General features: G+C 34.2%; 2 protein-coding genes across 3 annotated transcripts; both read left to right on the top strand.

The window, feature by feature from the left end:
• The first annotated feature begins 6,066 nt into the window (after window positions 1-6,066).
• On the top strand, window positions 6,067-12,703 carry LOC140777985 (auxin-responsive protein IAA21-like). The gene is made up of 6 exons (XM_073122460.1): window positions 6,067-6,225; window positions 6,346-6,776; window positions 7,700-7,929; window positions 9,061-9,202; window positions 9,637-9,698; window positions 12,350-12,703. Exons 2-6 carry the CDS (start codon window positions 6,358-6,360, stop codon window positions 12,385-12,387), a joined length of 891 nt encoding a protein of 296 aa, XP_072978561.1. The 5' UTR covers window positions 6,067-6,225; window positions 6,346-6,357; the 3' UTR covers window positions 12,388-12,703.
• A 2,490-nt stretch (window positions 12,704-15,193) lies between these two features.
• On the top strand, window positions 15,194-24,611 carry LOC140777986 (uncharacterized). Of its 2 annotated transcripts, XM_073122461.1 has the most exons (9): window positions 15,205-15,518; window positions 15,752-15,808; window positions 18,213-18,310; window positions 18,540-18,609; window positions 21,829-21,877; window positions 22,520-22,608; window positions 22,690-22,737; window positions 23,843-23,902; window positions 24,214-24,609. In XM_073122461.1, the coding sequence occupies exons 1-9, from the start codon at window positions 15,459-15,461 to the stop codon at window positions 24,298-24,300; spliced, it is 618 nt and encodes a 205-aa protein (XP_072978562.1). In that variant the 5' UTR covers window positions 15,205-15,458; the 3' UTR covers window positions 24,301-24,609. The 2 variants fall into 2 exon arrangements, with proteins under 2 accessions (XP_072978563.1, XP_072978562.1); XM_073122462.1 differs by lacking the exon at window positions 15,752-15,808 and having other exon boundaries at window positions 15,194-15,518; window positions 24,214-24,611.
• Window positions 24,612-25,614: the final 1,003 nt, after the last annotated feature.

Below are 25,614 nucleotides of genomic sequence, written 5' to 3'. Positions count from 1 at the left end.
TTAGCTTCCTTATTAAGGTTAGAGTTCAATTGCAGCTAAAAATGGCAGTTTGGCCGTTTGATGCATAAGATGCATATAGGATGAAAACTTAAATAAATCTCATGCTATCATCAAATATGGTTGCTAGGGCCACTATAAATCACACTGACACTATACACTATCCAAAGGAACTATCTTACCCCACATTAGTGCAATCAATCATATGGGTAAATGAAGGGGAGAAAGGGAAAAAAAAGAACCAAATGCCAACATTGGTCCCCAAACAAAACCCCCCTCCACAAAGTACCATGTTATGAGTTGGAATCACAAGAGAGAGTTGAGAGTATTGAGGTGGACTTCTAATCAGTTTGTCACAAAGGCAACCTACACATAGGCCCTCTTCCATCCAGGCTTCACCAGCTTAAGTGGTCCTCTTTTGGAATCACATCACTGCAGGGATTCTAATTTCATCAATCAGTGGTTGAGCTTGGCCCATCAAGCTTGACTATTTTTATTCAACCCAAAAAAATAAATAAATTGCATGCAGATAATTCGTATCACTTGCCATCCTATAGTTTTAATTAATATAAAACTGTTAATTTCTTTATCCAAACTTACCGGTAAAAATAGAAAAAAAATATACATTAGAGGGAATTTTTACACCATAATAAACATTAAAGTGTCAGAATTTCTCTACTTGTCCTATTAAATTTACTCAAATTCTTCAAATTTGAAAACAAAATGCCTATTTAATGATCATGGAACGAACAAATATCATCGGTGTATTACAGTAATTTACGCTATCTCTGTTAAGTTTGAATTAAAAGTTAATAATTTCATATTAATCTAATGTCGAAACAACAAGGAGACAAAGGGATACAAGTAAACATTTAGGGATTTTAATTTGTGTTCTATTATACGTAGGTTGCTATCTTGCAATCAAAGAAGGACCCCTTAAGCGTGGGAGACTACCAAACAAACTTAAATTTTTCTTCTTCTTCATCAAATTCCATAGACGATCTTTTTTCTTATTTTACACCCTGCATTATTAACTTATTATTTTGGAAATATTCAAATAACACCCCCAGATGGTATATATATTGTTCCTAGTAAATTGATACAATTCTATAGCTTAACTTTGATAAAAGAAGAAATATACAAACATTAGTGATGGGAAAATATACTTAATTTTGTTATTTTAGACTACATTACACTGAGATCTCATGAAGTATAACCCAGTATCACTTAGCGAAGAAAAATAAAAAAGGATATTAAGACCTCTTGGACTACCATTTATTCGAAATTAACATGTGAATAATGCAGATTCAATTTTTGTCGTAACTTTCTCTCTACCTCCTCTCTCCTTCTTTTCGGTCTTCACATATCTCTCTCCCAAACCTAAGCTTAATTTAAAATTCTACGGGGATATTACTCCAAATTTCTCTCTCCGACAATAGCCAAACTATGTACATAGACAAATATGTTAGTATTCACAAGTTTCTCTCTAATAAGTATAAATGATGTCAAATCATAGTTTAGTTTGGAATGTTCAAATATAATTTGATCTCTATTTTGACTAATTATTTAAATATTTTAATATATAGAATGGTGCGTTGGCGTGTACCTGATGGAACAAGTAGCACTCTCCCTTTCTTGGGCGGGGCCAAATGTGGGGAGGTTGGGGGGACAAGAGTGGGTCCCACGTGGGGTAGGTTTGGGAACAAAAGAGGAGATGATGAGCACGGGCGAGTGCGGTCGCTAAAAGCGAGCCCCCACATGATGGTCCCCACCACCCATTTTATGAGTAACATTATGTCATGCCCACGACCAAAATCCATTTTAACCATTTTTTTATTTTGGTATCATTTTTATATAATTCTTACTAAAATTATATTAAAAATATGATAATTTTATTAATCACACCTTCTATTTTATTTATTTTATCATTTGCACCCGTTTTTGAGGTTTTTTTTATAACCCGACCCCTATTTTTTCTTATAATTCTTATTTAACACCCTCCGTTAATTTAAATGGTAGCAGTAAAAAAATATTTTGTTATAATATATGATATAATTTATAAATACCTAAATCACTCGTGCCTTAAAGAGCAAAAAAGAGGATAAAAATAATGATGAGGGTATTTTAGTAATTTAGTTGATATTAATTAGTATAAATAACGTTAGAGTATTAAACAAGAATTATAAAGAAAAAAAGATCGAGTTATAAAATATTATAAAATAAATAAAATATGGGGTGTGATTTGTAAAATACTCTAAAAATATTTGTAATTTGTGCATGAGTTAATTAAGAAAGGATTATTTGACCTTTACCTTTAATAATTTATATGTATTTATTAATTCTACCAACTATCTATTTGAAATTTTCAAAGTCTCAAAGATTTTCAACTATGATTATGACATCAAAATATGTTAAGAACCATTTTTTAACCCTTCAAATAACATGCTACATTTTTAATATTTTTCGATTACATCTCTTTCCTTATTTTAAGGACTTTGTAATGTATTCCTTATTTTTCTTATATAACTTTGATTGGTTACTATTAACTCTAATCTATAGTTTGCACAACTTTACTATTAAATTGCTAAGTACTCACTAATTTTAAGCCATATCACATAGGACTGTCAAAATAAACAAGTGGCTCTGACTCGATAGGCTCAATATATAAGGGATTCTCCAATTAGAAACCCTATCCTCAACTCTCAAGTCTCAATTCTCAAACAAAGCCACTTAACTTTCTCTAGCTCTTCCTAAATCCTCACTTGCTTGGTTGCTTCGATCTTTCTTCTCCATCGTTAGCTTGTTGCCTCGTCCATCTCCACCATCAACCCACCAACTCCTCCTCATTCGGCAAGCCAGCTCCTCCTCCTCCTCCTCCTCAAGCCACCACCCCATGTTGATCTTCCTCCTCAAGCCACCACCTTATCGTCGTCTTTCTCTTACAACTTATGTCAACTTAAATAAGTTGTGGTTTAGCTCAGGCTTGACTTAGCTCGACTTGAATAAGATTTGATAATATGCTCAATCTAATCTCGAGCTTGACTTGTGCTCAATCTAGCCTGGCTTGTGCTCGATCTGGCTCGGCTCAAGCTTAACTCAAGTTAAGCTGAGCCAAACTTGAGTAAAGTTACAAGACTCAAAATTAATTTTGAGTCAAGCATAAATTGGAGCCGACTTGCTCAGGGTTAAACCATTCACAGCCCTAATATCATATCCTATCATCCCATGACACTAAATTGTAACGCAACTTAAAATTACATTTAGTATTTTAACAAAATATTCTCTAATTAATACCCTTGTATTTAGAAATAGTTAAGTTTAATTAACTCAAAATGTAACACAAAAATTGCTGAGAAAAATATTTATGTGTTAATCATAAAATGATGAAAATGTAGGATGTTATTTGAAAATATCCCTATTAGGTCATTCGATTAACTAGATTTAATATAAGGTTAATGATACCTATGGCACCTAAATAATATTTTATTAGCCTAAAGGTTACATCTAATCCAATCCAATGAGCTTTAATATCTATCTATTTATCTATCTATAATTCTATCCCCAATCCTGTTCTCTTCATGGTGGGCCAAATTATGACGGACGACCAATCAAGCGCTGCCACGTCATAAAAAACAACCCATCTTGAGCCCTTCAAATGTCATCTGATGAGTGGCATTGGCTAATCCGAGGGAAAAGCGAGGGTTATTATTAATTACCCAGGAGGAAGTGACCGGGACTACGTGGCCCCCCCACCCCAGCGGACTAGAGTGGGGAATGTGGGTGCGCGATTGGGTGTATTTCGGGTCACATTTACACGGTATGAGCGTTTGACTTGCCTAAATAATATACTCAAATTTTAATACCCAAAGAGGTTATTTTATGGTCTCATTAAAAATAATAATAATAATATGTGGTGTTTAGTATTTTATTTTAAATATAAAATGTTAAGATTTATATGCATTTTATTCTTATTGAGAATATAATAGGGATAATTTTATTATTATAACTATTAATTGTCTTATAATATCGTTTCCAATGTCTATAAATAAGTGAGAGAAAAAGATATTAAAGAAGCATAAGACAAAGTAATTTTCTGAAATAAAAATATTTTTTTAAATTAATATATGTCAAATATTTTGCATATAAGTCAAAATTATAACAGGAATAATTGACACAATTGAAAGTTTAAGTAAAGCACTAATATATTAAACATTTTACTTAGCATATAAAATACATTTGATATTATAAAATCTTAATTTGTACTACTAGTATTGCTAAATTAAATAAGCTTAAAAATATATCATTAATCTTTTAGCATTTTTAACTTCAAAGTAAGATGCTTAACAACTAACTGTAGAGCCTATAAAGTGACTTATTTAAAATAGTTCCATCTAGATATCAAGTTTGGGACAAGGATCAAGGGTGTAAATAAATTTCTAAGGAGGCTTATTTATTATTAAAACAGTTCACATATATATTAAAAAATAAATACTTCTAACAATTGGGTAGTAAAAGATAATTTGATAGATAAGCAATCAAACTCCCAAGCTATTATCAATATTTTCTACTCTCGTAATTAATTTTTTTTTGTATAGAAATACTTTAGATATCTTATAAGTAAATAATAAGTTTATATATATATATATATATATATATTGGAAGAAAATAAGAGAGGTCAGTGTCTATGTCCCTAGTGGGGTTGACAGGTGTCAGTGGCCGCCATCACTCTCGAGTGGAAACCACCGGCGCCGGCCGGTTGGACGGTCAAATTAACCTCGTCAACTGGAGAGAGGGAGGGGGGGGGGGTAAAGACTACAGTCTACAGGGCGGTCGCTTCCCTGTCCCCTAACTACCCGAAACGCGCGTGATGGGGACGAATCACCGCCGTTGGTGTCGGACCATCCTCACTCTCGGGAGCCGTACGATCTCGAGCAGGAAGTGAATTTAGCCAAAGGGAGGGGGAAAGGGGATGACGTGGCGAGATCTGGTGCGATTTGGCGGTCGGGAGTTGTTTCGAATATTTCTGATGACAGTTGACAGTCACTCACGCGCGTGGGCTAAAAGGAAACCAAAATAATAATAATAATAATAAAAAATAAATAAATAAAAGAAAGCGATGGAGGGAAAAAGATAAGGTGAAAAAGAAAGGGTGCTTTGTGTTAATTGTGGCTGTATTTGTTTTTTTTTCATTTAAGCCCCTGAAGTTTCTGAAAATAATATCTGAGGGAATTATTATTTTTTTAAAAAAAAAAACAGAAGAAGAAGAAGGAAGAAGTGCCTTTGCAGTGGCGTGCATCGATCTTGTCTCCCGGAGTAGACATCTTAGTCACGTTGCAATACGTTGCAGTATGTAACAATTTCTAATTAATTTTCACTATAGTCCTCTAATCCAATAAATAAACTGACAAAAAGGTCCCTGGGAATATTGGGTGGGATCTAATAAAGATCTCCTCTCTTTTCTTTTTCCTTCCGCAAAATATTCCATCGTCTCTTTTTGCCATCTTTTACGTATCACATCGCCGGGCACTCCCCCCCCCCCCCCCCCCCCCCCGGTTCCTTTACAAAATATAAAAAATAATTTAACATTTTAACGCTTATTATTATAGGAAATTACCGATTAAGGAAGCCTTACCCGAGGTACTGCAGAGAACTTTCATTTTGTCTATTCTTTTTCGTGCCGGGAAGTCTCGCTCAACGGTCAGTGACGCTGCCTCAAAAAGCAAAAACAACCCCAATAAATAAGTATATTTTAAAATTTTATTGCTCCCACTGCACTCCACAAATGCATGCTTTTTCTCAGAAGAGATGATTACACCCCCGGAAAAGGGAAAAATAACTTGTATAGTTTTTTTTACATATTTTGTGCACATAACCACCTATATTATTTCAAAGGTATAGAAGACCAGCTCGAAGATATTTATTAGAAATAGTATCAGTAGTTTCCAACTAAATTGGACCCACTGGAAGTCATTTATTGCGAATGGACCTAATGGAAGAGGGAAATAAGGGTAAAATGTAGGTAGTGATATGCAAAAAAGACCGAAATGAAAAGCTTGGGAAGAATGTGAAAGCCTTGCAAATGCTTGCTTGCTTGCTTGGAGCAGCTTTGCTACTCCCACTACTGTGGTATAAAATACTCGGCTTCTTTAAAAAGGGGGAAAAAAGAAGAAAAGAAACGCGATTATAGTAGGAAGCTTCTCTTCGGGGAAAAAAGAAAACAACTCAAAGGTCGCTCCTTTTTCGTTCTTTTATCTTTTCTATTCAGTTTAAATTCTTCTGCGTTGTTGTTTTCCTCTTCGAATTCTTCTCCTTACTCTCCTTACGCTTATGCTTGTTGGGGTTGTTTAGAGGAAAAGGTTGATGTCACCGCCTCTGGAGCACGACTACATAGGCCTCTCGGGGGCCTCCTCGCCGGCGACCGGCGCCGCTGTAGCCGCTGGCGAGGGACACGTGGCGGCGCTAGAGCTCAAGGAGACGGAGCTGAGGCTAGGGCTCCCTGGGTCGGAGTCGCGGGAGAGGAAGGAGAAGGTGGGGGCCACCTTTGGGCTTCTTCCCAAGGGACTCGTTTCCGGGGCGAAGAGGGGGTTTTCGGACGCCATTGATGAATCCGAGAAGTGGGTCTTCGCCGGTGGGCTTGGGTCGGATGGAGATTTGGGGAAAGGTGGGAGCTTGTTCCCGCCGAGAGCGGAAGGAGGTGGAGGAGGGCAGCATTTGGGGCAGGGGAGTGGAGGGAAAGAGGCAGGTGAGCAAGAGAAGAAGGCACAAGTGCCGGCTGCAAAGTAAGTGAAGAATTTGAGAGGAAATTTGCGAATATCCTTTTCAACTGATCACTGTGTGTCGTCTCCAAAATTTGGAAATTTTCATGTTTTCGTTTTGGGGTTTTCCTATTTTTTTCTTTCTTTGATCCGTTTTGTTTGTTATTCCGTATGGGTATCTTTTTAGACAACTAATAATAAAAGTTAGAAACCTTTTAGACTGGTGACCGAGAGAACTGCATTTATGGCGGTATTTTCCTATCTTTTTCTGTGTTTCATCAGTAGAAAAGTGAATTTTGTGGAATTATTGAAAGAAACATGTCTCTTTTGGTTTACACTTCTTATCATTTATTCGTGTATTTATTTTTGCATTGCTTACAGGATGGGAATTGCATGCACACCTTATTTCTGCAGCAAAGATTAGTTTTACTCTCATCCTCCTCTTTCATGATGATCTTATCATTAGGTTGGGTTTTAATTTTTTGTTCTATCTGCTTGGTTGTTTTCAGCTTTTCATACTCTTAGAATTTCGATGTTTTTATCTTGTATTTTTCTCTCCAAGTTTTGCGATTCTGGTTTGGTTTAGATTGCCAGGATTGGATCTGAATTCAAGATGATCAATCCTGAGAGCACCTGAGTTGGGTCAATAACAGCAAATGAAAAATGAATTTGCCTTTCTAACAGGAAGTCTGAAGCACTAGTTTTGGATTTTCACTAGTTTTGGATTTTGTGTCCTCTAGTTATCTTGACATTCTCTTCTTTCTGTCATTTAGATTCGAACAGTAGAAACTATGAAATGATTCATAATAGTATTTTCTGGAGAATATTTCATGTGTTCTTTTCCTGCCCAATAAAGATATCTCTTTATACTCTTCACAAATATTACACTGCTGCAACCATGGAAGAGATCTAAGAGGAAGTCTGAAGCATAATTATTTATGAAATAGGGCACAGGTGGTTGGTTGGCCACCAATCCGAAGTTATAGGAAGAATACGATGGCAACCAACCCATCAAAGAACAAAGAAGATGCTGAGGCAAAACAAGGGTCAGGATGTCTTTATGTGAAGGTAAGCATGGATGGTGCCCCATATCTCAGGAAAGTCGATCTAAGGATATACAACAACTATAAGGAGTTATCATCAGCACTTGAGAAGATGTTCAGTGGCTTTTCTGGCGGTGAGTTCTTATGTTGTCCACACTCCTTTGATTATTACTGTTTATTCTTGAGATTATTTGGAAATATGCATATTGAATTGGCCGGAGTTTCAGCTTTAATGTTCTAGTGAATGACATCTATGGTTTAGAGTTTGTTAATGCTTGGTATGAATTGGATACAAAGCATAGAAAAATTTGTATATAATACCCTACTTTATAATGTAATTGTAGTTTACATCCTATATTTTTACTTTTTATAAATCGAGCCATATGATTTAGCGAATATGTGTAGAAAACGTTGTAGGTTATATTTGAATTAACACCGTGAGAATATTCCATTAAGTAAAGATATTTTATTTCTAAAATAATCAAAATATATTTTTTTTCTAAAATAGTTAAAATCCTCTTAGTATGACTTGGTTGAGAGTATTTTTATAATTTTTTAGTATACTTAACTTAACTTAAAGATTTGGTTAAGTTTAATTAACTGATCTAATGACAGGGTATTTTCTGCACATATTCGTTAAATCATAAGGCTAAATTTATAAATAGTAAAAATATAGGGTGTAAATTATAATTTTATTAAAAGATAGGGTGTTATATGCAAACTTTTCAAAAAAATAAGTATGGGTCACTCTGATGGGTTATTTTATTGCTATTGTAGGCTCGATGATAGGTTATTGCCCAATACCGGTTTGACAACTTTGTGGAAAGATACCTTTTGCATTGACTGTAGTGTCATCATTATGTTCTTGTGTGTATCACAAGATATGACTGCACATATCTATTTGAAAGTTCCAGTTTCTCCATTTATAGTTTCTTTTTTCCCTAATATGTATGATTTACTTATTTTCTTAGTATTTGGAGTAACAACACTTTAGTACTTGAGTAGATTTCACTTGTTGTGGACCACTAGCTTGCTACATATTAAGATTTGTGATTCTTCATATGTTTTGTGCAAGTGTACAGTTTTTCAGAAATCTACTGCCCAGGTAACATTGCAGAAGTTTCATTGTGTAATCAAATAATAAGGGAAAGATTCCAGGCATATTGTGACAATCTCTCTGTGATTAAAGACTATCTAGTCTGTTAAGTTTTGAAGCATTAGCACAGCTTGGAGTTTACTTTCGCTTAATTTATTTGGCATTTCAGGTCACTATGGGTCTCATGGAATGCCAGGCAGAGATGGCTTATCTGAGAGCCGTTTGATGGATCTTTTAAATGGATCTGAATATGTGGTAACTTATGAAGACAAGGATGGAGATTGGATGCTTGTTGGTGATGTTCCATGGGAGTAAGTTCTATTAACTTGGTTCAACTAAATATTGCACTAATTGATGAGGAAATTTGTATAAACAACTATTCTTTGTGCGGTATGACTTAAGTTATGCCTTTCTGATCCTTTTCCCTTCTGTTATCCTGGAAAATGTGCCCCTAGATAAACGGAATCTCAATCTGATTATGCATTAAATAAGAATTAGCATTGCTAAAAGAAGCATCAAAATTAAGACGATTTGATAAGGTTAATATTGTTAACTTAAATCTCAAATTTTATTATCTTTGAATACACTTTCATCTATTAACTATTATTTGCGAAATTGGAAGTCTGCCTGCCTTTCCTTTTAGCATCATCTGCTTAGAATGGACCTATCTGAAAGTTTAGCTTTCTGCAGATTATATATCTCTAATACTACCTGGACACTGAGTTTTCAAATATTTCACTTTCAGGATGTTCACGGACTCTTGCAGGAGGCTAAGGATTATGAAGGGTTCAGATGCAATTGGACTAGGTATGCAGTATTAACACGGAACCTATAACATGGATTAGTTATTATTCTATGATTTTTTTTCGCTACGTAATAGAACTAACAATCCAGTGTCAACAACTTTATGATTTAAAATTCACTTCTGTACTAGAAATCCCTTGAAACTTCTAGCTCATTAAAAATAAATTAGTTCACCTCATATTAGGTGATGCATATCAGTATGCTCCAGTCATGCCTTCAGGACCTCCATATTTATTGAGATGCTATTGTTCCTATTCTACTGTAGTCCTTTCCCCTGTCTATTCGTCATCAGAGGCTAATATTTCCACATGTATACTTTGTGTATTTGGGATTATTGGGTTAATATTTATGATCCATCAACTGCTATCAGAATGAGATTATCTCAGCCAAGGTCTCCTGTAAGAAGGATCCAGTCATACCAATTTTTTTCTCCTTTTCCCATCCATCTTTTGCTGACTTGAAAAGAGTATAGATCTCTCTCTCTCTCTCTCTCTCTCTCTCTCTACATATATATATATGTAGCCCCCCATATTCCACTTTTTCAATCTAGCAACTGATGCGAAATTGATAGAATTTGGTTCTACATACACATGACTCTAGACTGTGACTATATTATTCACGTCTTTTAGTGTAAACATTTCAACTTGCTTTTCTTTATCGAAAAATGATCCAGGTGGTATTTAATAAGTGTATAACCCATAGTTTTATTAAATAGATATTGATTATAGTATCATATTGACATAGTGGCTACTAAATAATCTTGCCAAACCATTTATCAGTCCCAAGTCCAGTTGTACAAAGGATATGTAGTATTGACTGTTAATACATATGATTACACAGACTTGTACTCGCCAGTGTGCTGACTTGTTAGTTTATTGAATTAGTTATGAAAAAAAATATCAGCAGATAAACAAGCTTGACAGCTCAAGGAGCAATCCAAAAGCTACAATTAGCTGGATCAGGTATGCGAGATGATAACAGTTGAATGATTTTGATAATAACATTTTAACTGAAAGTAATAATAATTCAATATGTACTTAAGAACATACACGAAAGAAAACCAACATACTGATTTCATAAGTCTCTTAACTGATTCAGGTGAAAATGTTAAATATTTTCACCATATCATCCAAATCTCAAGGTCAAGTTGTTTTCCCACCATCAAAATGTCAAATGGCTCAAATGAAGCTTCACGAAAGCTGTGAGCACTTATTTCCTTCTGTCCTGAATTGATTGTTCCATCTTTTGGTGGTTTTTTTGAGGTCATTATCACTGGTATTGTGTTGTCATGACATTACATTGTTTAACTGTCCCTGGGTTGGTCTATTTAATTGTTAACCACTTTGCATTGGTATTGATCAATATAGGTGGTTTTATCTTTTCTCACACATTTGTTGGATACAATTTGGTAGTCACCACAAGTGAGCCTAACTAGTAAAATTTCAAAGAGTGAAAAAGTGGGTTAGGGATGACGTACATGTAGAGATAAAAAATAGAAAAGACATGAGGTATCAGGACTTGTATTACAGAAACATGAGGTAGCTGGATCTAGTTCCTGCTTATTTTTTAACAAAGAAGCTAGGTGGTTTCTCACTCATGGGCAAAATCTTTTTTTCATAGTAGGATCTAAAATGACATTACAATGTCATTGCAGTCAATTCACATTTCAGCAATACAAAATATTAAATATGTGTTTTCCTTGATTTATTTTGTTTTAGCAGAAATACAATATGATCCAAATAAGATTAATAGATTCACAGAACTTCTGGGTTTTGTCATAATTAGCTTCATTGACTGGAAAAGTAAATCTTGACTATTGGATTAGTTTCATGTGTCCCACTAAAACATCTTGTCTAGGTAATATTTACAGATATTGAGAAATAGTATCCCACCTTGTCCTAGAAATATGACATTAAAATGAAGAAGGAATTATGTTTGATGGAGAAGTGCCTAAGAAGGATTGCTTTTGTTAACTTAGATCTATACTAATGAGAAATGAATGAATGAGGTTACTGGAGAAGACAAAAGAAATGAGCATTATCAGATAAGTTATGCTTAGTTTTATGGAGGATAAGTTATCTGAAATCGATTTGGACATGTCCGATAGAGACCAAATAGTACTCCACGGAGGTTTGATATTATACAAGTACAAGGATTTGAGAGGTAGGGAAGACCAACATTGCCATAAGACATACGAAGAAAAACATAATAGCACTTGATATCCTGTTCAGATTATGGTTGCTATGTCACAGACTTTCACACTAAATAGATTAATAGAGATTGGTGGAGGAAAAGGATTCATATTACTGCCCCTGAATAGCTGGGCTAAAATCTTGGTAATGTTCTCGCTGCCTTCCTGGTGTTGCAAAACTTAATCTGATTGTACTTGTCTGGCAAAAGTGCAACCTGTGCATTCTGGCTGCAGCCTATATATGTGCCAGATCAGACATCTAGCATTTTTTGTTAGTTTGTCTTTGCATCTCTCTACATCAACTAGCTGTGGAGACCATTTTAATTTTAAATGCAGATAAATCCATATTTTAATAAAATCTATATAAAAACGCAAACAATATGTTTTGAATGACTATTGACCTGCTGCACATTGGGTTTTTGCTCATGAATCAAAGTCCATCCTGTACTCTGTTTCCTTGCAGCTCCAAGGGCCATGGAGAAGTGCAAGAGCCGCACCTAGCATTATTCCTGCACTAGTTGAAGAGCAAGTACATCATAGGGCTGTAAGGGCTCCTCTTAAAACTACAAAAGCTTGGGGGGTTTTAAGCTTGGAACTATCCTATATCTATCATATTTCGCACTTTTCTATTTCATTTGGACTACATTATATTAATTTCCTTAGACTTGCTAGGGAGATGACCTCTGCTAGATTGTGCTTAAGTATTTGTATGTTTCGTGACGTTTTTGTTTGTATAAATGGTTGTATGCTGTTTGCAACTGTTATGTTTTGGACATTGTTTCCTGCTTGCAAATGTTATTATGAACTCTTTGTTTCAGTTTGCTCATGTGAATTGTGGAGGAATGATGAAAATCTATTTATTCAATCACTAAACCACCTCAATCCAAGAAAATCTCTTGCTTAAAACAAAGATAAGAGGTCTCTCTCTCTCTCTCTTCTCTCTCTCTCTCTCTCTTTTCTGAGACATTGTCCTAGAAATCAATTTCCCAATTATCATGGACTATGCATGTGTGTTTTTAAGTTCTTGTGGGTTTTAGAGACATTAGCATCGGCCAAAGAATGACTTTTCTGGTACTCCTGCTCTGATTTGTGTTATGTTGTTGTTTTTATAATTTTGCTTGAGAAAAAAGATAATCAGAGTAGCTTGCCTGCTCTTAACTGAGTGAGGTCATCATATAGCTGATATGTTGGTAGAAACAAACAAACATTTTGTTATTCCTTTATTTTACTAAACGGTAGAATATGCTGAGAATTCTCCTCATGAATGAATGAAGTGTTTTTATTTTTATTTTTTATGTATGTCTAAAATATATCAGTCAGATTTGACAAAAGAAGAAGAAAAACAACTGTTTCTTTGTCTTCCCCATGGTGAGTTGTTTCAGCAGTTGCATTCATGTCAGTCTACACCTGAAAGCCTCAATGATGTAATTCTTTCTCTAGCTTTTCAAATCAGTGCATGATTTCTTATTTCCTTCAACTTCTAGACATTGCATGGTAAACCCTGCTGTTTTAACCAGCTTTTCGCCTTTTTTTACCTATATGGAGAGTGGGGACCTTCATTGCCTGTCCTTTCTTCTTAGGGCTATGAGATTAATCACAGATGTTTCCTCCTCCCCAGTCATCATTCAGGAAGAATAAAACTGTAGTACAGGAGAAATGATGGTGGTTTATGCTTTTCTTCTTATAAATGATGCACCACCTTCTGTCTCTATATATCATACTGTCTGTTGCTTTGATTAGCCCATGAAAGATTGCAGTATATTCCATCAGTGTGGTATTATATTGATTTCTGTCAATAAATTTGCAAGGAATTTATCTCTTAAACTCCCATAAATCTCTAGGTATGCTTGTTGAGCCTCCATCTTATTTGTGCTTTCTGCATTCTTTCAGCTTGTAAATTGCTTGTCTGCAGGAATTGGACATCTAATATTTCATTTGATCTCCTTGTTTCTGCTGGTCCTGATTCAGTAAATGGCTAGATATATAACCCGAAAACCACACGCCGACACCCATTCGATTATAGTTTCTTCGGACCGATGTTTTATTTTTTTCGTTCATCGGCCTTAATGTTATATGTTATAATAGATACATCAGCTGGCCTCTAGGTTATGTTTTCACTGCATTTGTAACTTAGAATCTCTTTCCATTTACTGAGAAAATGGTAAGCATCTATACTCGTAAGGATATTTAAGTTGCCAAAAAGAAGAAACACAATAAGGGTTAATTATGTATTAATTCCCCTCAACTATCTATAACTTTTACTTGAGATTCTAAACTATTTAAATGTATCATATTTCATTAGAAATTTTGATAGAAATAATCTTAAAATTTTGAGTAACTTAATAGATGGATAAAAATTACTGTTTTCCTTTAATGGACTCTCATGGCAACTTCTTCATTCTATATTTTCTACATCTACTTGTACTAAGAGAGAGGAGGACAAGGTAAGGATATCTTATCCATCTAATTGGTTTGTTAAATATCTAACATTTATTCTAACATAATTTTTAACGTGATACAACTAAATAATTTAGAGTTTTAAATTAAATCTAAGCGATTGTTGAGGATGTCGAAATATAATTAACTCAAACAACAACTAAAATATCTCATTTTGAAGAAAGAGAAGAAAAGAAAGAGTGAACTAATTCCTTCTACACTCCATTTAGTTTTATTTTATTGTAAAATTGATCAAAGTTAGCTAAAAAATTGTATCATTATTAGAAAAAATTAACAATTTGCAATAAACTAGAAGGACTAAGAGAGGAAATTATGCTTTAGATGGTTTGACCTTCCAAATGTAATACAAAGTAAATCTTTTATATTATTAATTGGGCCCAAAACCCTAATCCCTTTCAAAACTCTTAAATGTTATCATAGATCATACAGTTTAATACCTAATATAATAGTAAAAATGTTGCTCTTATAAATAATGGGAATATATTACCAAAGTTATATAAATTTTACTCTCTTGTATTTTAAACTAAAATTATTTTACCTTCATAAATTTTGTTTTGTGTCGCTAAGTCCGTTAGTTTTTCGTCCAAAGTTAATGATATCGGTTAATCCGGGCCTTTTTAATATAAAAAATTATTTACCAATTTGAATAGAAATAAGATTATTTAAGTTATTTTATTATCTCCATTATTTTAAATTTATTAAGAATTATGCTGCAAAACTTTGGAAATTTGGCTTATGAATGCTTCTTGGGATTCTCAAAAATTAATTCCAAGCTAAAATATAGATAAAATTATATTATTTTCTCTCCACTTTATAATTAATTTTTAATGTTCAGATTAATGGTTAAGAAAATGTCAAAATTAAACTTCAAATTAATTCTCTCCACCTTAGAATTAGTTTGAAATATAATTTACAAATTGATCTTCCTGGTCCTTGTCTGCAAAGCTACTATTGAACTCAATAAGAGCACCCTCTTGGCTCGCTTTGCTTTCACTCGCTTATTAAGAGCTTTCAAAAGAGCGAGGCAATTCTACAAACACCTTAAAGGGTTCATTTTCCCCTCGGATATTCCCTTCTCTGTGAACGAAACAAAAGCGAAGCGGTTGTTTCGAATCATGAAGCTGAAGCAGCTCGAAAGCCTCCTCGGAGATCTCCAGCAGTTCTCCGACCCAAAGGTTTCCTAGTCCCAATTTCTTATCACCTTCCTGTTAACCACTAGTTGGATTTTACGCTCCATAGGCAAGATATCGCGTGTTTCCTTTGAACAGCTCACGAAAATGTTTGGTTTTCTTTCCTGGGTCCAGTTTTAGCGCATGTATCATATGAAGTTGCAATTTTGGTGGGATCTACGTAAGTTTTGTGCAAACGCAATTCAGTTTTTGATTTTTCGGGTGAATGGATTGAGCAGGTGGAACTGGAGCAATATCCTACCGGGCCACATATTGCATCGAGACTGCTTTATACGGTATATGAATTGGGCTAATGGAATACGTTCTCGTCTTTTATGCTGAATCGCTTCAGTTTGGTAATATTTAATTGTGCATGGGAGTTGGTTATATTCCATTGTTCGTTGAATCCAGAGTAAGTAAATGAGGTCGATTCAAGCAAAGTTGCCAGTCTGTATCTATAGATTGATTTTAGAATTTCTCTCGTTTCTTGTTTTGCTAGATTGGTCATTGAATCCAGATTAAATATTTAATGATTTTTTTTCTAAACAAAAGATGCTATAACCTTAGAAATATAATGCGGAAAAGTGGAACAAAAGCTAGACCGTAAACTGAAAAGTCGCAGCCGAACTCCATGACGGTAATTCATTGATACACTTTAATTGACGAATAGCTGAATCAAGTATTTGGATCATATTTAATTAGATCTTTAATTGAAACAGACAGGTGACTACCTCTAGTTTCTTATTTTTGTTCAGTCTCGGGGGCAGTACATTTCAGCCACAACTATTCTTTTTTGTTTTCTTTTTAGACTTTTAGCTAAATCTTTGTTAAAATGATTTATGTTAGAGAAAGGAGATAAGCTCTAAGAACATTGAGAATAAGCTAACTCTATATCTCAATTGCTAATTTTGGTGCTCCGGAATGTCTGCCAGTTCTTCCGCTGCACCTCTAAGTGCATTTAATTGTGATCAGGTGGTTGGGGTTGCATGGGGTATGATCAATTTCAGTGTCCTTTTTTTCATCATAGAGATTTATGAAAAGTATTCCAGAAGCACTTTTCCTGTTTAAATGCATATTCTCTAAGCTTTTAAAGAACTTGGATTTTGTGTCCAAGTGAAATAGGACTAGCCTAAACCGTGGCAATAATATCTTCAAAGTTCAAACTAGTCATTGAACTACAAGTTTCTATGAACTTCTACCTAAAGGTAAGAAAATTGAAGAAGAATCAAGCAAAGTACTTTCATTTTGTGCAGCTAATTAGCATGCTTCTAATATGCCAACCATTTGGATTTCTTGCAGTTCTATATATTGGAAACATAACTCATTATTCTTCTTCATAACTTAAATTTAGATAATAAATTATAGTTTACACTGTATATAATGTGTGCAATCTCAAAATAAATTCCCTCCTTACGTGCATCAAAATTCTATTAAGTAATTGTATACTTTCTAACAAGTCACAACAAAATGCCCCTACTAGTCCCAAATATAATATCTCCTTTGTTTCTCCATGCTACCAAGAAGTATATAGTTCATGGCTTCTAGTTGGGTCCATCATTCTGAGACAAGAAACCATACTTTGATATATGAGAAGTTGAGAACAGCCATCATGGAGAGTGTAGTTCCCATTTACTAGATGAATTAATAAGTTCTTCAGAGTTTGATAAATGTATTTCTCTTTCTTCGACCTTTTTCATCAATGCTTTTTTCATAAGCTCCTCAGTGCGTTTGTTAGTGGATACCAAAGAAGAATTGAGACATACAGAAATAGAAAATAGAAGGGACAATATTGAGACGCTCTGTTTTTAACTCTTTCTGTGTCTTATGTTCTGCCTTATTTGATATTCGTCAATCTCTTTGTGAGATCTTCATGAAAAGGACATCTAGTCTTGCAAAATCCATGACAACTATCTTTCTTGAGGGTGAATGGGTTATTTTATTTTTCATTAAGAAGGTGAACTTTATTTGAAAATTGAGAAGAGTTGCAATGCCTTATAAATGAAAATTGGACAGTTGTGTTTAAGGAGATCGATTTGGACATCTAATACAACATTTTAGATGCTCTTTCTGATAAATGTCGAACTTTTCATTCAATGTTTTCTTGGTATGTGACTGCTCCTTGTGACTAGTTCAGCTGGATAAATTGCAAATCATACCTCAAATTGAGTCAATTGACTATTAAATTGGCAAAATGATGGATGTGCACTCAACTAAGACTTGGTATTTGGCTGTTAGTTCATCTCTGCACTTCCTGAAAATAAGGCTTCTGTGGTCAATTTATAAGCTTTCTGAAGAAAACTAGTTATCTGTCTATCTGAAATGTAAGAATTCTAAAAACGGAAGTTCTTTAAGAATTTCATAGTCATCACAATCTCAATTTAGTTTGTGAGTATTTATGTGCTCGTGTAAAAGGATTCATTACATCCTATGTTTGTTTTAATCTTTCTAAATTCTAATTATCAATATAACTTAACTGTAAGTAAAGCTGCAAGAAGATGTCAAAATGGACATTTAATTAATGTACTTTCTTCTCATTATTCTTTTGTTTGACTTATGTTCTAATTTTATGATGCTTACTTTTGGGTTGTCTTTTCATCATATATTCCTATTAAAGCATCTCAGGTGGGTGATAACACTGCAAAAATTAAGTAAAATTTTGTTGAGCATCCTTCTATTCATTGTCATTCCTAAACATGCCAGGCTGAAAATACCTTTGATGACATAAGTGGCAAAGTAGTAGCTGATTTCGGTTGCGGCTGTGGTACTCTAGGTATAGCAAGCGCTCTTTTGGGTGCAGAGTGAGTATGCCAACTTATAGGAAACTAGGGAAACTTTTCTTCTCTTTGTATGATTCTTTTCTCCCTCATGTTGCCTAAATTTTGACTTCTTCAGCCTGAGTAACAATATGATTTTGCTATCTAAAAGTCTCCTTTTGTATTTTAATAAGTGATATATTTTAAATGGCTTGAAGTTTCCAGTTCATATCTTGTGAAGATAATCATATTATCTATTGGTTTGACATGGCAGACATGTCCTTGGTATTGACATTGATCCAGAATCTCTTGAAATTGCTTCACAAAATGCTGCAGATTTGGAGGTACTTTCTAGACTTTCACAGGCTGTATTGTTGAACTTACCTTGAATAATTAAGAATCTAGATTTACTTCAGAATGGAGATGTTCTTCATGTTATGAACTTCCATTTTAAATTGCTAGAATTTTACTTTTCTGTAGTAGTTTGCACTTTACATTATACTTGTTACAATGTGTATTATGCAGTCTTTGAGTACCAATGCATCAGAATTTATGTTTATGGGACACAATATGCCATGGACAACATACTGATCCTTGCTAGTTCTTTCTGTATTTTCTTTCTCAAGGGAAAAAGACAGATTTCCTAAGGACACAAATTGCAGAAGATTCTCCTAGGTTCATATAGTGATGATGCTTTTAACCCTTTTGGTTATTAAATACCAACATAAGTATCACTTGTTATCTATACAAATGGACCCATCTTTTGGTTCATCCGGTACTATGTTTATGCTTTCTCAAATGCACAGATCAAAAGCTTCAAATTGCAACTTGGCTATTTAAAAAGAAAAGGACAAGTAATCCTAGAAATCTTTTTCCTTTTCAGATTGACCATTTTGTGTGGAAACCCTGTGTCGTTTTGCTTTTTGCACATCCCATTTTTTGTTTTCCCTTGCAGAATCACCAAATTGGGACTTTTTGCAACTTAATTGTATTTGATTTTTAAATTTAGCATATAAAATTGAGCACACATATTTTTTATCGTGGATGCACATTTTGTTATAATGAAGTGCACACATTTTATATATGCGGTGCACTATAGTTCATTATTACAAATCGAAAAATCAAATACAATTAAATTACAAGAATCCCTCACCAAATTGACTCTTCTTTGGATCAAAGTGCTTTTGCTTTATGTTTGGGTGTAGTAAGAGGCATATGCTTTGAATTTAATACTAGTTTGTCTTTTCCCAAAAGAAAATAATACTTTTTCTCAGAGAAGACAGTACCTAAATAAATAATCTTCTTCTTCCTCATCTTTCTCTTAATAAACTAGCTATTATCATCTTTGCAAACCATATATGAGCTCATATACCTACTAATCAGATTTTTTTTTTAGTTGATGTCATTTGGTACTCAAATATTTATCAAATTTGAACTTTGCTATGCTTAATAAAATTTTGATCAATCCATAGAAAATGCTCTGAATCTGCGAGAAATGTTGTAAGTATGTAGGAAATGCTCTAAACCCTAGAATATGCTCTACATCCGCAGGATTTGTGTGAAGAGTGCTTAGTATGAGATCGAGGACGCTATCTTTAGACTTCTTCTCTTAAAAAAAAAGATATATCTATGGATTTATACAATTTATCAGTGGATTACATTAATTTATTGTGGATTACAACATTTTTTATCAGATTATGTTGATTATCTAGAAGAGTAGAAGTTTGTATACAGCCTTCTCGACCTCATACCAAACACTTTTATGTAAGTATTGGAATCGGGATCAAGATCAGTCGTTTGAAAAAATAATACGTATCAATCATATCGATGGTATTGGCGATATTGACCGTCCATATCGACCTATATTTTTAAATATTTTTTAAAATGTAGAAAAATTCTAAATTGTTTAGAAAAAATAATAATAAGATATAAATATACTTATATACTAAAAAATAAATATTATTTTCAATCTGTATATCTCTTCTTTTCTATCACTCACACTCTCTCCCTCTCTCACACAAATAAAAAAATTCTTATCTTCTCTCCCACTAATTCTCTCTCTTATCAAACTCTGTCTTCCATTAACTCTCTCTTATTAACACTCTCATCCTCTCGCTCTTCCTCACCCTCACTGACTACCACCTCTCTCATTCTACAAAACAGTTTTTTTATTTTTTCGCTACGTCTCTCTCTCACTTATTTTTTATTTTTTCGCTACTGTAAGCCGACAACCCACAATCTCTCTCTTGCTCCCTCTCTTTCCCTCTCTCTTGCTCCCACTTTATCTCTTTCCCTTGCTTTCTTTCTCTCTTACTTGTACCTGTTTCTGGTATTGGCCGATACCCGACTGACACCAGTTCGGCCCGGGATCTAGATCAGCGATCAGCTACGGCCAATCCCGATCAGGATCGACCAAAACTAGGATTTATGGATTTACAACACTTATTAGCATATTACAACATTTTTCTAACAATTAATTGCATAATAAGTGAAATTGCATGATATTGATACGTAGAACCAAATCTAATGTATTCTAACTTATATCAAACACTCCTTTAAAAAACACATGCTTACTTGCATTAAGAGTGCTTGATATGAGGTTGAATACTTCTCTTTCAGAAAAAGAAAAGATTATTCCACAGATAATCAACATAATCCGCTAGTAATTGTAGTAATTAAATTAACATAATCTGCTGATAAATGTTATAAATCCCTAGATAAATATGCGTGCATATATGCTCACTAATACAATATATATATATATAGTTTGACGCCATTTTGTTCGTATGGATTAGAGTATGTTAGATTTAGGTCTACATCAATACTATGCAATTTCACTCATTATGTAGTTAAGCCTTAGAAAAGCAAATGTTGTAGTCCACAAATATTGATATAGTTCATCTGATAAATGTTATCCAAATTAAACAACTAAAATCGTCGAGGAATTGTTCAAAAGACTAAATAACAAAGCAATCACTTTAACCCTTCATCCCCTGGTATGAGTGAAAATACTTACACAAGTTAGCAAGTCCTCATACCAAATACACTTGAACAGGAACAAATAGTATTGTTTCAGTACAGGATGGGAAGGTATAGAATTGACAAGCATCAGTATGTGTTGGACGGGTGTCCTACACTTTATACAGGTGATTATCTAGTATTTCTGTAGCTGTGCTGAGATCATGATGGGCCATCACTACAATCAACTATTTCCTATAAAAGGGCATTAAAATACATGCCTTCATTTTGTTTTTGGTCTCAATTTGGAGATCTGCCAAATTTGCTTATTGTCTATTGACAATTTTCTCTTCTTTGACCATTTTGTGTTTATACTTTATACTTCATATGCTTGACTTTGAAAGATGATGTTCTAATGTGAATGGCTGTGTCCATTGCTTTCGCTCTGGCAAATTGTTAAACCAGCATGCTGAGACTGGGTTTGAGATAATGCCAGTTAAAGTGGTTCTACTAGATTAATTCTATGGCAAATCCTATTGCGCAGAATTTTATTGCAGATGAAAGTGACATATCTCTGTTTTTGGATTATGTTCTTGTTGATGCAGGTGGACATAGATTTCATTTGGTCTGACATTAAGAGCTTGAAGTTGAGAGGTAATGTGGGCTTTGGGAGTATCAGATACACCAACTTTTGAGATCCAGATATGATAAGGGGAGCATGTAATCCTATGGGTGTGTCCTAAGATTAAACTGAACTATTAGAAAGATAAAACAAATCGCTGATTTGGGAAAAAAAAAGCTATATCCAATATCTTGAGTGAGCTATGGGATTGACCGTTAACTTATACAACATGAATTTGTTCTTTGGTGTAATTTTATGATGCAACCCAGATGGTTTGGCGTTAAGATTACTAGATTAGTTCTATAACTAATCTGGTTAGTTTTGCTCTGGTTTCTGTTCAAATTTATAGAAGAATAAAATTTCACATCTTTGATGCACACGACTGTTAAGTAGTAGTTACTTGAGGTGCCTAGATTTCTTTTGAATATGAGAGAGGTTGATGCAACTTTAGAAGTGCTTAGAATCCTATATCCGTTAGTTCTCATATCTTTCTATAGTTCTATAAAGATGAGTTTAGATATACAACATGAATTAGTTTATTTCCTATTAAAGTTGAAGTAGGTCCTTTGGTAGATACATATTATTCATATTCATATAAACTTTTTCCAGCAAATTAGTTAAACAAGTCATGCTTTTCAATTTTTTTTTCATTTTATATTAAACATCCTGTTCAGGACCTTTGGTAGATACTATTGTGATGAATCCTCCCTTTGGAACCCGAAAGAAGGGGTCTGACATGGAGTTCGTCTTCATGGCTCTGAAGGTGAGAACTGAATTTATTGCTAGTTGCTACATTATATTATTAAGGAATGATGTTTCTGAAAGATCTTCAAACTAATTTCAGGTTGCCTCTCGTGCAGTCTATTCTCTTCATAAGAGTACAACAAGAGATGTAAGTTTTGACTTTTTCTTATGAAGTGTTAAATCTGTTGTTGAGTGGGGAGCATCAATTGCCCTGTAGTGGCTTGGTTATGTTGTACAAATTAGACTATCAATCCACTGAATATTATACCTTCTTTTGACATACCATATACAATATCAGACAAGACCCCTCTTGGAAAGACTGAAATATTATGCATTTTACAATAATCAATAGGGATGGTCAAAGGTCACAACTAGCTTGGTCAAGCTAGCAAATTCTTCATTTCATTTGATCATTATCAACAACACTCAAGCAGTTTCGGAGTTGTATTAAGTCTGCTAGATCACAAGTCAATGTAGAGAAGGCTCTAGAGAAAGTCAAAAAAATGTATGACCAATTATACACCCGAGTAATCCTGTGAAAATGACATGAAAACCTCGACCAAAGCTGAATCAAACAAGAGGGTAGCTTGCCAATCAATCTCTTATGCTAGTTCGCAGGTAGAGTAGTGATCTATCCCGATGTATTGTTTCTTAATATTGTGGAATGAAAGGATACATCTAAAAGTTTCTCGAGGCATGTAAAGAATAGATGAAAGAGAAATGACAGATTTTATCATGGCTACTTGGTTATCATCTTCTTCTTAGAAGCACAAATGAAGAAAATAAGAAAGAAAATTTGATCCCATTATAGAGAGAACAGACAGAAGCTTACTTCTTGTTGTTTAATGTGTGTATGTTTGTAGAGCCTCAGTGTATGTAAGAAACTATTGAAGCCTTGATATTCCCTAATCAAAAGGACTGAGAATTTCAAAAACTTGACCTTTGTTTATTTTGTTGTTTCTGGATATTTCAGATCAGATTTAACGAGTCAAATTATGAGATTGTCTTTCAGCTTCATTGGCGCAGGAAGTTTATCTTAACATGAAGTGAATCTTATCTCTTATCTCTTGCTGTGTAGAATAGTAAATATTTCTGTGGAATACTGATTCGGCTTCCTGAACTTGCTTTCTGCTTGTCAGATTTTCTTGAACTTGAGTTGTTCATATACATAATTGTAGCAAACCTCATCTACTCTTTAAGTAACTACCTTTGCTCCTATTCTTTATTTTATGTATTATCCGTGTGATGAACAGTATATTAGGAGGACAGCCTTGCGGGATTGCAATGCCAAAAGTGCCGATGTTCTATGTGAGGTAATTACTAATGCCATTAATGGTTTGACATTGACAAAAGAGTTTTCAGTTGTCGCCACATCTTTTCCATCTGCATGAGCTGTGTGATATGTAAACTCAGCCATAGATTTTCAGTTTGTGTAGCGTAGAAATTTAAGATACCCCTACAGTGTGCTCCAAATTTAAGATACCCCTACGGTGTGCGCTGATGCTTACAATGGATATGCAGATTCTCTTGCTTATTATTTGTGCCCGTTATTTTCAGAAAATGCAGCTTATCCCTTTATAATTAATGGTTCTCATTATTTTTGTTGTCTGGCTGGCATCTGTAGCTCCGATTCGATGTACCGCAACTCTATAAATTTCATAAGAAGAAAGAGGTTGACATAGCAGTGGATCTATGGCGTTTTGTTCCATGACTCATTTAATGTGAACAGAAGAACTATCTGATCAGCAGTTATTCATTGCTGTCCTGAAGAAAATGTCTCTCTTCTTCAGCAAATCCGAGATTGATAAACAGTCCAGTCTGATGGATGGTTGATTACCTCCTAATTACACTCTTGTGTCATCTCATATTCAGATTGTGATGGGAAGAAAGAAGAGTATGAATTTGTCAATGATTGAACTATTGTATTCTTCGAAAGCTCTTGCAAGATAGTCGACTACGATCACATTTACCTTTCAGTCTCATTTCTGTTATGATGCAATAATATCTTCAATCATGGAAAGATTACATGATGCAATTGGCATATCCAAGAAGCAGTAGCTAAAGAAAAACTTTAACCACTAGCCCATTTCATCAACTCCATGATAGATGTTCTTCTCTTTCGCCTACCTCCATGACAAAGAATGCACCATTTCTCTACGTGACCACTTTCACCTTTATATGCAGGTAGTTTTCTCATTATATTTACTTTGCTGGTGCTTAATTCTAACAATTAAAAGGTAGCAGTGAAAGCTCATAATCCCTGGATTATGTCAAAACCAACAACGTAACAATGAGATTTATCCTATCGTATAGATGAGAGGATGTCAAAAGATGGGTTAACAATTAGTCTAAACAAAGTTGCAAGGACTTGATCCCACTTTTGCTAACCCATTTGGTTGCTTGGATAAAAGAGTGGAATAAGAGATGAACTACAATTTATCATATACAACCAGATACCTAATAAGGAATCAGCTTCAATTTGATTAAAATAAAATAAAAAATCTATGATAAAATGAAAGTTTAATCCTATTTTCAAAAAAATTACCTATTACCCTACCCCTTTTCCCCAGTAACCCAAAACCATAACCACTCTTTCCAATTTCAAGGTACAAATATTAAATCAGAGTCTTGGTGCACCCCCGTGTGTCTCATTTATTAGGTTATAGCATTACTGCTTCAGCCTTCAAGATCTGATCCAGATTGAAGGGAAGCTAACATTAGCTAGCATGGGTGTTTTGAATGTTTCTCATTGAGAACTTTTTATGTCCTTGGAGCTTAATAATTATTCTTCTTATAGTGTTGGTAGAGAGATGCTCTTCAAAATTATTGATATACTTTTTTGTGTATCAAGTTTATAAAATATTGATTAGAATTAATGCAATTATTTACCTAGGAGCTTATCATAAAACTCATTGAATACTGTAATGCTATATTACATATGCTTTTAAATATCTTATAATATGTATGTGGTGATTTTTCTTTCTGAGTGATGGTAAAATATTATTCATTTTCGCTATCCATCCAA

This window comes from Typha angustifolia, chromosome 15 (assembly GCF_048772165.1).
Source record: "Typha angustifolia cultivar Huaian chromosome 15, ASM4877216v1, whole genome shotgun sequence".
Classification (NCBI taxonomy): Eukaryota; Viridiplantae; Streptophyta; class Magnoliopsida; order Poales; family Typhaceae; genus Typha; species Typha angustifolia.
Note: the sequence above shows the minus strand (reverse complement) of the source record. Positions and strands in the feature narration are given on the sequence as shown.

What these genes read in the sequence shown, in the direction of transcription:
- LOC140777985 (XM_073122460.1), top strand. Translation starts at nt 6,358, where the DNA reads ATGTCACCGCCTCTGGAGCACGACTACATAGGCCTCTCGGGGGCCTCC. An exon ending in GCACAAGTGCCGGCTGCAAA is followed by an intron (nt 6,777 to 7,699) that starts GTAAGTGAAGAA and finishes TTTATGAAATAG; the next exon opens with GGCACAGGTGGTTGGTTGGC. An exon ending in GTTCAGTGGCTTTTCTGGCG is followed by an intron (nt 7,930 to 9,060) that starts GTGAGTTCTTAT and finishes TTGGCATTTCAG; the next exon opens with GTCACTATGGGTCTCATGGA.
- LOC140777986 (XM_073122461.1), top strand. Translation starts at nt 15,459, where the DNA reads ATGAAGCTGAAGCAGCTCGAAAGCCTCCTCGGAGATCTCCAGCAGTTC. An exon ending in AGCAGTTCTCCGACCCAAAG is followed by an intron (nt 15,519 to 15,751) that starts GTTTCCTAGTCC and finishes TGGATTGAGCAG; the next exon opens with GTGGAACTGGAGCAATATCC. An exon ending in GTGCCGATGTTCTATGTGAG is followed by an intron (nt 23,903 to 24,213) that starts GTAATTACTAAT and finishes TGGCATCTGTAG; the next exon opens with CTCCGATTCGATGTACCGCA.